At 36.3% G+C, this 13495-nt stretch overlaps 1 protein-coding gene across 6 annotated transcripts in view; it reads left to right on the top strand.

The window, feature by feature from the left end:
* LOC119559607 (transcription-associated protein 1) overlaps nucleotides 1-13495 on the top strand; it is a 518267-nt gene that overhangs the window by 259999 nt on the left and 244773 nt on the right. For 5 of the 6 annotated variants that reach the window (XM_037872625.1, XM_037872623.1, XM_037872624.1 and 2 more), the window contains one exon: nucleotides 4006-4301. In XM_037872625.1, the coding sequence (XP_037728553.1) occupies nucleotides 4006-4301 (296 nt within the window). Of the gene's footprint in view, nucleotides 1-4005; nucleotides 4302-13495 lie in introns of those variants that run through there. The other variant, XM_037872627.1, reaches the window with a different exon arrangement.

Raw genomic sequence — 13495 nt, 5'->3', positions numbered from 1 at the left:
ACCTCCACCGGAGAGAAAATCAAAAAAAAAAGTTTATATGGTTATTTTTACAAGTTGTAATTCTTCAAAACTAAAAGAATAAAGGTTAATAAGATATATTCACCGTGGAATGTGCCTCTTGGTGAAATCACAAAAATATAAAATACATATCCGTTATTTCTATGATGGTGTGGGAATGAGAAATGGTTTATGTTTTGTTAAGGTAGACAAGACAAGACAAAGTATGGGTATAGCCGGTCTTTCGCGAAGCTTTCAATCTTGATTTTTAAAGGCGATGCTGTGGGCGACCTTGCTAGTATACATACAGTGGCGGATCCAGAGACGATTCTTGGGGGGGGAAATTGAACTTATTCTTCGATTTGGGGTTCAAACTTACTGCGAGAGAAATACAGTACAAATTATAAAACAAAAATATTATTTGGTGAGAAGAGTGTTGTATTTTAATTTTTTTATTGCAGAGAATATTTTTCTAGCAAACAAGTAAAATTTTCAGGTTCTGTGGTTCCAAGGGGGGGGAAATTTCCCTAATTTCCCCCCCCGTGGATCCGCCGCTGATACATAAATATCTCTGTATATTCTTATAACGGTTTCTGTAACCTTCTTGACTTTATTTTGGCCTAGGTGTCTGCCAATCTCTATTACTCGCTTGAAGAGATCTTAAAGAGCGACGCATTCCTTCCCAAATTTCCTTAAATAAATTATAAAAAACTTATCCATAAAAAGTTTCGTTACTTCTTTTTCGTGATCTAGAGGTCCAACTCTACTAGGAACTATAGTTGTAAGCTAAGACATTTATCACCTAACTTGGTTAAGCGCAACTCGAGATATAATTAAAAATCATAGAGATACAACGAAAAATGATCTAAGAAAATGTTAAAAAACTATTTTTTTTGTAAACTAGGGTTCCAATGCCTAGGCATCGATGCTCGCATAGCCATAGACCCAAAAGATGCAAAATTGTAGGACAGGCATCAGTTCGGTCAGCGACATATAGGCGGGGCCCAATAAGACAAGATAATATCCCCTGATCTTGACATTCCACAACTCACATTCAAGCACAAGCAATAAAGACATTTTCAAAACATACAATAAAAAATGTTACGAAAAATGTAAGAAATATTTTAAAAGATTTGTGGAAACCAGTACACCATTTTACTCTACGAGTAACGGGTATAAAAATGCACTACAAGAATAGAAGAATATGGTGAGTGGTTTTCACGTAAAGTGAACATGTTCAATAAGTAGATTTAAGTTTTGCTGTTCAAACCTTCAGCTATCGCGAGATATTTTTTTATACATGGCGAAGAATATATAGTTTATGGCTAACATTTATCTTGGGAGTTTTTGTAATTTTTGTTCAGCGACGCTATTCATTTATGTGAAAAGCATTCATCATATTCATCAAACTACGACGAAAAATCGTTCTTTCGAGTATACGTTACACATTGATTTATTAAAAATTGCTTTAATTTCTTGTTTTTATTGCTTTTAAAACCTTTTTAAAAACGCACAATTATTTATTTGATCTGAAGATCAATTAGTTTTTTAAAGTCCAAACAAGTGCAAGCAAAGTCATCTGCAGAGCTATTAGAGTAAGCATGACTTTTATACCCTTTCAGAAAGTATTATGATTTCAGTCAGAAGTTTGCAACGCACTGAAGGAGACGTTTCCGATCCCATGAATTATATAGCGATCGGAAAATTGGTGGGAAAATAATATGAAACAAATTATAGCTTCGGTGTTTTTATACCCGTTACTCGTAGAGTAAACGGGTATACTAGATTCGTCGGAAAGTATGTAACTGGCTGAAGGAAGAGTTTCCGACCCTATAAAGAATATATATTCTTGATCAGGATCACTAGCCGAGTCGATCTAGCCATGTCCGTCTGTCCGTCTGTCCGTATGAACGCTGATATCTCGGAAACTATGACCTACAATACTGGGATTAGGCATGCAGATTCCTGAGATTCCTGCGCAGCGCATGTTTTTTTCTTCAGTTTGCCACGCCCACTTTAACGCCCACAAACCGACAAAAACTGTGGCGCCCATAGTCGCTCACTTTGCTGCTTACATATCTGTATCTCCACTTGGTCCCTTTAGCTGAGTAACGGGTATCTGATAGTCGAGGCACTCGACTATACCGTTTTCCTTGTTTTTAGATTTAACGGGTACGTAAATAAAATGGGGCACAACTATATGTATTTAAACCTAGAGGTTAAAACAAGAAATACCATTCTAATAGTGGATATGGTACTTTGTTCGCATGCGGTCATACTTAACGCATACTTAACTATTTCCGCATGCCAGAGGGAGGCAGCAAGATGTGGATGGTATAACGTCACAATGGCAAAACGGAATAGGAAAAAATTGAGGAACTTGGTGAAAAATGTGAATTTCCAAAAAAAATTAAAATTCAGTTACTTGCGAGTATGCCTTTAAAACAACTAGGGTTGCTTTATATATTTTTGGCCTTGGAAAATTTAAATATTTATCATCAAAATTATTTTTATTGTTTTTCAAAGTGTTCTCCAGCAAGTTTTATTAACTTTTGCATGCGCTTAAACCAATTGTCGGTGCACTTATTCCACTCCGATTGAGACACCTTCAAAACATGGTTTTTTAACGCTTCAACAGCATTTTCTGTCGACGAAAATCGTTGACCACGCATTTTTATTTTGATGTGCGGGAATAAAAAGAAGTCATTGGGTGCCAAGTCAGTGCGGTTCGGCGGATGACCCATCAACTCGATGGATTGGCCTGTCAAAAAGGCGCTGGTTTGAGCTCTGATTGTCATTGTGCTTAATGATGCGTCTTCTCTTGTTAGTTTTTCAAAGTTCTCGAAAGACTTAAGGCAAACAAATTGTTGTGTACCACTCACAATTGACCGTCCTACGTTGGTCAAGCGAAACAGTCGCCACATGACCAGTTTTACCGAAGAAACAGGCGACCACTTGCTTCGTTGGATTGGGCTCGTCTGTGTGGACTCACACTGTCGATTGCTGTTTTGTTTCTCACTCATAGGCAAAGATCCATGATTCGTCACCTGTGACAATCTTATGACGTCTCTTGAAACACCGCGATTGTATTTTTTCAAAATTTCCTTGCACCAATTCACAAAAGCCTTTTTTTAAAGCGAGTGTCAATTTGTGTGAGATCCAACCAGAACATACTTTTTTTTTACGGTCAGTTGTTCATGCAATATCGAATGAATGCAGGTAACAGAAATGTTCAAGGATGCCTCTATCTCACGATATGTCGAATGACGATCTTGCGTTATCAGTTCACACACGACATCAATGTTCTGCGGCACAGCGACCGTTTTTGGACGACATTAACAACATTCGTCTTCGAGTGAGCGTCGGCCACGATTGCATTCATTAATCCAGTTGGATTGCACGAAAATGTTCACGAGTTAATTCCATTTTTGTGCCGAGGTAAGTTTTTGATTAATCCTTAATCGATTTTGAACGTGGTCACACATAAAAAAGTTGCATGGAGCTTTAATCGAAAAAAGTCCTCATTTTTTTGAGATAAGGCCAATTGGTCCTAATATGTCTAAAAGTGATCTAGGCCAGAACTAAAGTAGCATCCCTCGTATTTTAAAACCAGTTTGAATTCATTTATAACAGAGAAATGGCGAAGAAATATTAAAAAAAAACGAATTGAAGTTTAAAAGGGGATATGGCTCAGATTGAATTGTTTTGACTGAGCAGCAGCCCGATTCGGTTTATGGTATTTTACGAGCTCTGAATTAAAGCATTTAACGCCAACGCTGTTTAATTAATTATAATTATAAAACGATATATAACATACTTGTATATCGTTAAATTATACAACCATTGTGTCAACTGACAATCTAAATAATAGTGTCTTGCGGAATACGCATGAATAAATTATTGAGCTATAAGAATTAAATAAATTAATTTTGCTATGTTATTTTACTTTCTTTCTTGTTAAAAAATGTTTTCTAACGTGTTACTTTTTATATATTCTTAAACTTCTAGATTTGACGAACACCTATCATAAACTATTTTTTCACGAGTTGCTTACATTAAGTGAAGCCGAAGATGCAACGTTGGCGAAATTGGACTGTTACAAAAACGTTCCTAATCTTATACCACTTAGGATCAGTGCGTTGCGAGCGCTAGCTGCATGTCACTACATTAGTGATATCGGATACAAAGAAAAAATTATAAATATAATTTTTAAAGTCATGGAAAATGATAAATCAGAACTCCAGGAAACTGCGTACCTATGCATGAAACATTTTATATCAGGAGTTACACTCGAAAAAGAAAAGGTGAGATGTTATTGTGTGACAGTATATTAAGTTTCAGGAACTGTAGGGGGTGAGTATTTATAATAAAAGCCATGGGAAGTCAGATCATGTTTGAATAACAAGATTATGGCCTTGTGGCGGGAAATCAGTAAACAAAAACATAAGTTTTGTTATGGAATTGCACTATCGTTTCTATGTTATAAAAACACATCTCTCTCTCCCCCTCTTCGTCTTTCAGCGAGCTGCCTGCAGGCATTGTAAATCCTTATATAAATAAATAAAATACATTTTTTATATTTAAACTACTTTGCCAATCCAACAAGAACCAATTTAAATCATTCTAAAATTCCTAATACAATAGCCGCAGACGCGTTTTGACTTTTATTTTGAGTGATGATTTTTATTCCAGTGATCAATAACTATTATTGTTTTTTTATAAATCTCCAAAAATAATCATTTTTATGAAAATCAAAGTAGGACCTTTATTTATTTACCTCGATGATATTGCAGTCATATAATTTATAAGTTAAGTTTAAGTTCACTGCACTCACTTGGGATTGAACCTCTGAATTCTTGGGGTTTGCCAGTATCGACTGGTTGTCATCGGTGTTTAAATTCAGTGTTTGTAGTTAAATGTTTTGCTTAGAAAACCGAAAGACAAAATTAGAACCAATTCTTATAGAGACCGCTACAAAGCACGAGATGACAAGCATAAAAGATGACTGTGGACGTCATTACAGGTACTGACCAATCGCACAAAGAGTGCGCGCGATGAAACGACTATACATAGCCCCAAAATTTATAAACAAGATATATTTTTAATGGTTTTTAAAAATGTATGTGTAACACACATTTTAATATAAAGTATGTGTGTGTAGGAGGTGGTCTGTCAGGAATAAGGCTAGGCTAGGAAATAGGTAGCGATGCTTACGGTGAAAATTAACACTAAATCATAGTATTCATTTTACGTTTTATTATAATGCACTTGAAAATGCTTTAATTACTAAATATGAATATAGACGTATTATTAAATCGTCACTTTGCTCGTCTCGTTGTCGTTTAACTAAACTTTTTTGAATCTGAACTGGTTCGTTACATATAAACACTCAAGTAATTTCACGAAAAGACTATCGTTAGTACACCGGCCGTCCGTTCGGTACCACGCCAATAGAAATGACCTGAACTTTTATTTTACCAGCTGCTGCTGGAATAAGAATCAATTGTGCGTCCTGAAAGCTTGAACCACTATTTTGTATTGCTTGATTTTATGCCGGTTCTTACAAGACTTTACAAGACAAACTTTATACTTTTAAATTGATTGTATCAGTGTTATGCTGTCGTGAAAATGGTTTTGCGCGAACTCGATGCCGAAATAATTATAAGTCCAATCGCTTTCATTTATCTGTATTTAGATTTTTCCGAACAAAAACCATTTTTAGACCATAGGCATTCCCTATGTAACGTTATTCCTCGATTGATTTTTTTGAGATTTGACCAATTGCTGGCAACACTTGTTGGCAGTAACCGCATCGCCTCCAAAATACGTGAGTTATTGTCATTTAAAGTGCCTAAAACATCGAGGTCAGAAGTCCGTCCACTGCGATGTTGATCTTCGAGGTTAAAGGGTACAACCCAATATTTTGAGAACTTTACTGTGCGATCCAAATGACAAAACATAACATAATAAACAATAACATAATGATTATATAGGGGAAAACAGGTTTAAACAAGGAAGAACGCTATAGTCAAGTACCTCGACTTTCAGATACCCGTTACTCAGGTAAAGGGACCAAAGGGAAATGGAGATATGCAAGCAGCAAAGCGAGATTGAAATGCGCCACCTATCGGCGGTAGACAGATTTAAGCGTTATGGGCGTTAGAGTGGGCGTGGCAAATTTTTTTTTGGGTCAATCGATAGGTATTGACGAGACCAATACAGTTCAATTAAAATTTTGTATCTAGCATGACAATTGTGGGCGCCACAGGCTTGGGCGGTTAGTGGGCGTTAGAGTGGGCGTGGCATTTTTGCGTAACAAACTTGCGCTGCGCACAAGGCTACGGAATCAAAATCTGAGATCCCAATTCTCTATCCTTGATAGTTTCCGAGATATCCACGTTCATATTTACGATTTTTTGAAGTTTGTTTTCTTATCAATCGATAGGTATTGATGAGAACAATACATTTCAGTTAATTTTTATTCTAGCATCAAAACTGTAGGAGCCACAGTTTTGGGCGGTTTGTGGGCGTTAGAGTGGGCGTGGCACTCTACTGAAACAAACTTGCGCTGCGTAAGAAGCTTAGGAATCTGCACGCTAAATCTCAATAGCCAGCTCTCATAGTTTCCGAGATCTCAGCGTTCATCCGGACGGACAGACAGACAGACAGACGGACAGACGGACATGGCTAGATTGACTCGGCTAGTGATCCTGATCAAGAATAAATATACTTTTTAGGGTCGGAAACGCTTCCTTCTGCCTGTTAAATACTTTCCGACGAATCTAGTATACCCTTTTACTCTACGAGTAACGGGTATGAAAACCTACAGCTCGATACGTAAAATTAATCTAAAGTTTTAAAAGATTAAATTTACAAAAGTCTTTTTCCCTATAAATTAAGTTGAAAAGAAAACAATTTTAAGGTGAACCCTTGCTTAAAACCACCTTAACTCCTCCCCACAGAAGGCAGAAGGAAGCGATTCCGACTCCATAAAGTATATATATTCTTGATCAGGATCACTAGCCGAGTCGATCTAGCCATGTCCGTCTGTCCGTATGAACGCTGAGATCTCGGAAACTATAAGAGCTACAATACTGGGATTAGGCATGCAGATTTCTGAGATTCCTGCGCAGCGCAAGTTTGTTTCAGCACGCTGCCACGCCCACTCTAACACCCACAAACCGCCAAAAACTGTGGCTCCTACAGTTTTAATGCTGGAATATAAATTTTAACTGAAATGTATTGTTCTTATCAATACCTATCGATTGACCCAAAAAAAGTTTGCCACGCCCACTTTAACGCCCAAAAACCGCCCACAAAGTTAAAAAAAATCGTAAATATGAACGTGGATATCTCGAAAACTATCAAAGATAAAGAATTGAATTCTCAGATTAAGATTCCGTAGCCTTGTACGCAGCGCAAGTTTGTTACGCGAATATGCCACGCCCACTCTAACGCCAACAAACCGCACAAACCTGTGGCGCCCACAATTTTCATGCTAGATAAAAATTTTAACAGTAATGAATTGGTCTCGTCAATACCTATCGATTGATCCAAGAGAAGGTGACAATGTCGGAAAAAATTTGTATGAAAAAGATAAAAATATGGCTCAAATGCATGTTTCTAAGCATTTTCAAAAAATCATAAAAATTATAAGAAAAATTATTTTAGAAAAATTCTTTTTGCATTTACTATTATTTTTGTTTGAAAAAACTTTTTGCATCAAAAAATTTAAGTTTTCAAGTCGAGGAAAAAAGTTCAAAAAGTAGATTTTCACATAAATTCGTTCTTTTCAATAAGTACTGAATGGGTTAAGAAATTTATTGTATCATTCAAACGGCATTGTCACCTAAAAAAAATCAATTCAAGCGGCATTTAAATTACCTTTCCATTGATGCCAAAAGTTAACAAGAAGTAAGTTCAAATTATGAGTATACTCGTATTTAACTTTTGTTTTGTGAAAATACTTTTGACCACACCTGTAGCTGCCATAGGAACGATCGGAAAATTGGTGGGAAAATAATATGAAACAAATTATAGCTTCGGTGTTTTTTGACATAATTTCTTATACTATTGGGAATATAATTTTTTGTATTTTTAAATTTAATAATTATAGTTGCAAGGGTATACAAACTTCGGCTTGCCGAAGCTAACTTCCTTTCTTGTTTTATTTTGCCGAATAGTATCACCTTTGGATACGGTCACAACGTCATTGGTCTGACATTTTTGGCACATAAAACAAAGAAAATGTGTATAATCTAGTCCAGGGGGATTACTAACGACAACAAGAATACTGAAAACAAAAAAAAATTTATAAGCGATACCGTACCCTCGTTGTCAACAAATGCTTCATTAATCTAAATTGTCACAAGGTTTGTAAGCGGCCACTGGGCCGGAAAAAGGCTAGAGGACACGAAGTAGTAGTAGTAGTCTCAGGACAAGGAGTCGATCAACTCCTTGCTGTACCGAAACTTAGCTTTGGTTTTGGAGAGTCGGCTGCTAAAGCTGTTTATCAGACTTACCACTTTCCACGTGTGGATCTTTTCATGCGGACCATTATAGACTTCTGCCTGATCCCAATAAACCGCATCTGCTTCTCGTTGGTCCACTCAAGCTGGCCGATCTCCACGGTCCCATCTTTGAAAATTTGGCTCGGTCATCTTAACATATTAACATAATTTTTATCAATTTTCTGCTTAAAAGCTGAATAACGGGTATTTGATAGTCGAGGCACTCATGAGCAAGAGATCGTTTTCTCTTTTGTTTATTAAAGTAACCGTTATTTGTCAAGCGAAAATTAAAACTCCGAATAATCAATTTTTATATATATAGAATAACATTTAACAAATAACACAAGTCGTCAAAAAAACCAAGACTTAAAGTTACAAAATCTGAAAGGATTTTACCTGTAGATTACGACCCCAGCCTAGCTTAACCATTCTTAGTCCAATTCAAGATTGTAGCTGAAATGGTATTTTGAACCTTTAACCTGAAGATTGCACAAGCCTTCTGTGGGTCATTTTTGTCACTTTTCATCTGTAATGACTCGATCGACTCATCTGGTCATTATGTTCAAGAATATACTCGTATACACTTTATGGGGTCAGAAACGTCTCCTTCACTGCGTTGCAAACTTTTGACGGAAATCATTGTACCCTCTGCAAGGGTACAAAAACGAAGATCCAACATATATAAATGGCAAAGTAAACAAGAAAGAAAGCTAGATTCGGCACTGGAAAGTTTCTATACCCTTGCAGATCGTTTCCGAGGGAGCATTGTGTGTACAGAGGTTTTCCTGATTTTAAGAAAACTAAAAACAAATTACTGAAATTTTTGGATAATTTAAATTTACTACCGCATATGTTTACCGAAAATGAAATATAACGGTCTATGTATTATTTTGACAGTTGTCCGATTGGTTTTAAATTTTGTTCAAAATTCTATAATATTAAAAGAATGATATTCTCAAGGGTAGAAGTTAATATGTAAAAAACACCGAAGTTATAATTTTTACATTTTTGATCATTTATATGGGAGCTATAGGATATAGTTGTTCGATCCCGCTCGTTCCATCTCTTATACTTCCTTCAATAGAAATAAGACATTTGGGAAGGTTTCATCCCGATAATTTAAAAACTGAGAGACTAGTTTGCTTAGAAACGGACAGGCGGAGAGACGGACATGGACTCGTATAGTGTTGCTGATCAAGAATATATATACGTTATGGGGACGGAAACGTATGCGTTGGTAACTTCCGACTGAAATCACTATACCCCCTGCATGGGTATAAAAACGGATTTCGGAATGCAGTCATTTCCGACTTTTTTAAATTACATCCCGAGTTGCAACTATAATGTCACCCTTTAATTTTTCCAAATAAATAATCAAGCAAAAACATCTCTTAACGAGGTAAAAGTCTAGTGACGATCCCACCAGAGCAAACAAAAGTTCTGATATCTACTTTTGTGACGAAAATGTACTATAAGATCTACTAAATAAATACACTTTCTTATTTTTTTAAAATTCGGAACGCTTTATCAAAATTGTACAGCTAAACCGAAGCATATTGAATAGCAGCACAATTTTACTTTTACACTTTCATCGATCTTTTTCCCAAACGAATTAAAATTGTTACAGGCTTTGTATGCAATCCTTTTAGGTTTTGCAATGTCTTTTGATTATTTTACCACTAGTTATGATCCGACCATCACAGCAGTGACGCAGTGGGCTTCGTCACAGAGTTGACTGCCGTCCACAGTAATGTTAGTTTTCACATTAGTGTACCTCAATATCATGGTCAGAGGTCATGTTTAAATTATAAATTATTACAATAATGTTTTTACTTTTATTCCGCTGTAAAGGTGGGGATTTCGCATGCAATTATGTGGAGTTCACATTTAAAGATGTTTTCACAGTGAAAACGGATGTTTGAAATGAGTGAATTTTAGTTATCGTCAAAAGTTTTTAACATCATCTTAAATTTCCAGGACTTTCATGTAAAGTTTGGATACGCACAAAAAAAAAATCAGGGCGCAGGCAGTGTAAGATGTTCTGAACTGGTAAATGTGCCCAATTTTGTTGATTGTTGGTACGAGACAGCAATGAGTCGTAGGTCAAATATTGAGAAAGCTTTTCATTGATATATATTCAAATATTCACAAGCCGCACACCGTGTGCCCCCATTTCTTATTATTTATTTAATTTCTATATTTTTTTATTTGTTTAGATCTTTATTTTAAAATGTTGGCTCGGGGGTTCCCGGTCCTAACGGAGTCGTTGGCACCTCCTCGCCAGCATCTGGGGCCTTTTTGCCTTTTTTTTTGGTGCAGCTCAAATTCTTCACGCACCGCATTGCCTTCTGCAGCGCCTCCACCAGAGCGATTGCATCTAGTATTAGAAGAAAAATTAGTTTTGAAAATAGAACGAGACGAGAATAAAAACGAGCAACCGAAAGTAATCGTTATTTGTAAGTTTTATTTATAATAAAGAAAATGTTATTTTTGGCATTTAAAGAAAATCACAGAAGTCTTTTAAAAATTAAACTAATCTAAAGAAATTCAGAAATTTTTGTTTTCGGTCAGTTGATTTTTTTTTTTTAATTATAAAGAAAAATGTACCACACGTTATTTATACATCTTTGTATTATTTATTAACAATTTTTCTATTTTGCATTTGCGGGAAAACTTACACTTTTCCAGGGACTGAAAATTGAGACTTTTATTTAAATAGCCATGCTTGCTTACGTACACAAAAGTGAAAACTGTGGTTTATTGTTAGTAATATTCATTTTTAACGATTCTTAACCACACGCATAAGTTTTAAGAACATTTATTTTTGGTCTCTAGGAACTTTGCACTCAATAAGATTTTTAAATTCTTTCACAGATTTATTCATTTGTTTATTTATATGCATTATTTGTTGGTTTTCACGTCAAAAATTAATATTTTTCACAGCTATTTTTTTCCGCCACGTGTTTTTTTGGGAATCTTGTATTTTCCTTTTTTTTAATATACACTAACATGTTTTTACTCTCACTGTTTAAATAAATATTGGTCTGCGACAGACTTACCTGGGATTCGTATAGTTATCAATTTTAAACTGGTTTATTTTATTTAACTACGTTAATTGCGGGCAATTCTAACTCTTTAACATAAGTAAACGCAAGTGAAAAAGACGAAAAAAGGCGCGTGCCTTCCAGAAAGACAAAAAGCAACAACAACAATGGTTCCGCTAATACGTTGTTGCTCTGTCTGGCATGTCCCGTTTGGTCTATGCTCCTTGCACATAAAAGCAGGGTGTTTATAGACATATCCGACTATGCAAATCGTTATAAAAAAATATATTTTTAAAACATATTAATAAATAATATTAATTAAAATTTTTTAAGAAATACAAATAATTTATAACCCAAACATATTATTTTAATTGGTTTTAACATTTACGAAAAAATGTCGCATTATTCAAAAGGCAAGGGAGCACAAAAGTCTAGCTATTTTAATTGCTGGGCCTCCTTGCCCTCACGCATTTCTTTAGCTGAGACGTTGCGAGAGAGGGAGAGCCCAAAAGTACATTTTGTGCGTTCTCTTTGCGGACGCCGACTGAGAGCGAGTCTCTTTGCCGCCGTTGCGCTCAGCTCTGCCGGCGTCGCAGGCTGCTCTGCCGACGTCGCAGTCGGCTTCGTGACGATTGGTCGCCTAACTCAATTGTGGAACTGCAGGGTCCCTTCAGTTCTGCAGTAGGGACGCGGTGACATGGCTCATGATACAATTACTGAAGGTAGTCCCGTCGGCAAAATCTCGTCTCTACAATGAGTGCGAGTGAGAGGGACTCGCCCAGTGAGTGCGAGCGAATCGATAATTGAGTGTGTGGATTAACCCTTAGATGGTGCGTGGGGCTTTAAGTTGCGTGTTGTAATAAAAAGAGTTGAAGGTTTTTTTTATAGTTTAATTTTTAATAATTTAGAATTTGACAACAGGCGTTGTTTTTGTTTTTGGCTTGCAAGCCGTTTGTTGAGGTTCTTAATTTTAAAATATATTCTAATCTTAAAATAAAACTTTTTTATATCTAAATTAATATTTACATTTTCCGCTGATCTTAATAATATTTGCTTAACATTTTTGGTTTTTTGAAAATCATCATTAACAAAGACTAAAAATAGTTGCTCCAATTTTTTTAGTTTTTCTATAAACTGGACAGACGGTCATTTTTGCATAAGGGTTAAAATTGCCAAGAAAATGGTCCGCAGACGTGCTCTCGCGTCAAGCAACGAACATGCACTGAAGCCGAACACGACCGCTTCGTGAGCCGACGGGACTACCTTGTATAATTCTACCATGACATGGCTCAAGGCAAAAAGCTTTTTTTGTTTTTTTTTGTGCCTAAAACGCTGTGCCGCTTTTGACGTCAGCAGAGCAGTCGGCGCAGCGTAGAAGACTGCCCCTAAAACGATCGTGCAACAAAGAGAGACAGATATTCGGATATTTCCCTCTCTTTCTTGTCTTATAATCTGCCTGCACTCCGCGCTCGCAAAGACAAATTTCGGCCGGTCCGTTATTTTTTTTGCGTCTCCGTTATGTTCGGCTAGCGACTAATATTTCGGCGGAAAAATTTCGTGGAGCAGCGACATGGGAATGCCCAAATATTTTAGGAGCATTATTGTGTATCGAAAATATACAACTTATATTGTTTTATAGAAGTAAATTATTTGATTATAGTAAAGTCGTCAGTCGTCATCTAGCTTTCTTTGCGTCCAGACGTGCTTAAAATTCTCGCTATGTTACTTCCCCGCTGTCCCGAGTGCAGAACCGATCCCTTCAGTTCCAAAAAAAAGTTTCACTTGTGAATAACTTTGGGAATCACGTGGGACATGTCCTCTTGCACAAGTGAAGAACAAGTGACGCTCCATATAGAAAATTGTATGGGATGTCCGCATTTTCACAAGTGAAAATTCAAATGGAAATTTTTCGAAGTCCTACGGGATTTCACTTGTTCCTTATAC

This window comes from Drosophila subpulchrella, unplaced genomic scaffold (assembly GCF_014743375.2).
Source record: "Drosophila subpulchrella strain 33 F10 #4 breed RU33 unplaced genomic scaffold, RU_Dsub_v1.1 Primary Assembly Seq26, whole genome shotgun sequence".
NCBI lineage: Eukaryota > Metazoa > Arthropoda > Insecta > Diptera > Drosophilidae > Drosophila > Drosophila subpulchrella.
Note: the sequence above shows the minus strand (reverse complement) of the source record. Positions and strands in the feature narration are given on the sequence as shown.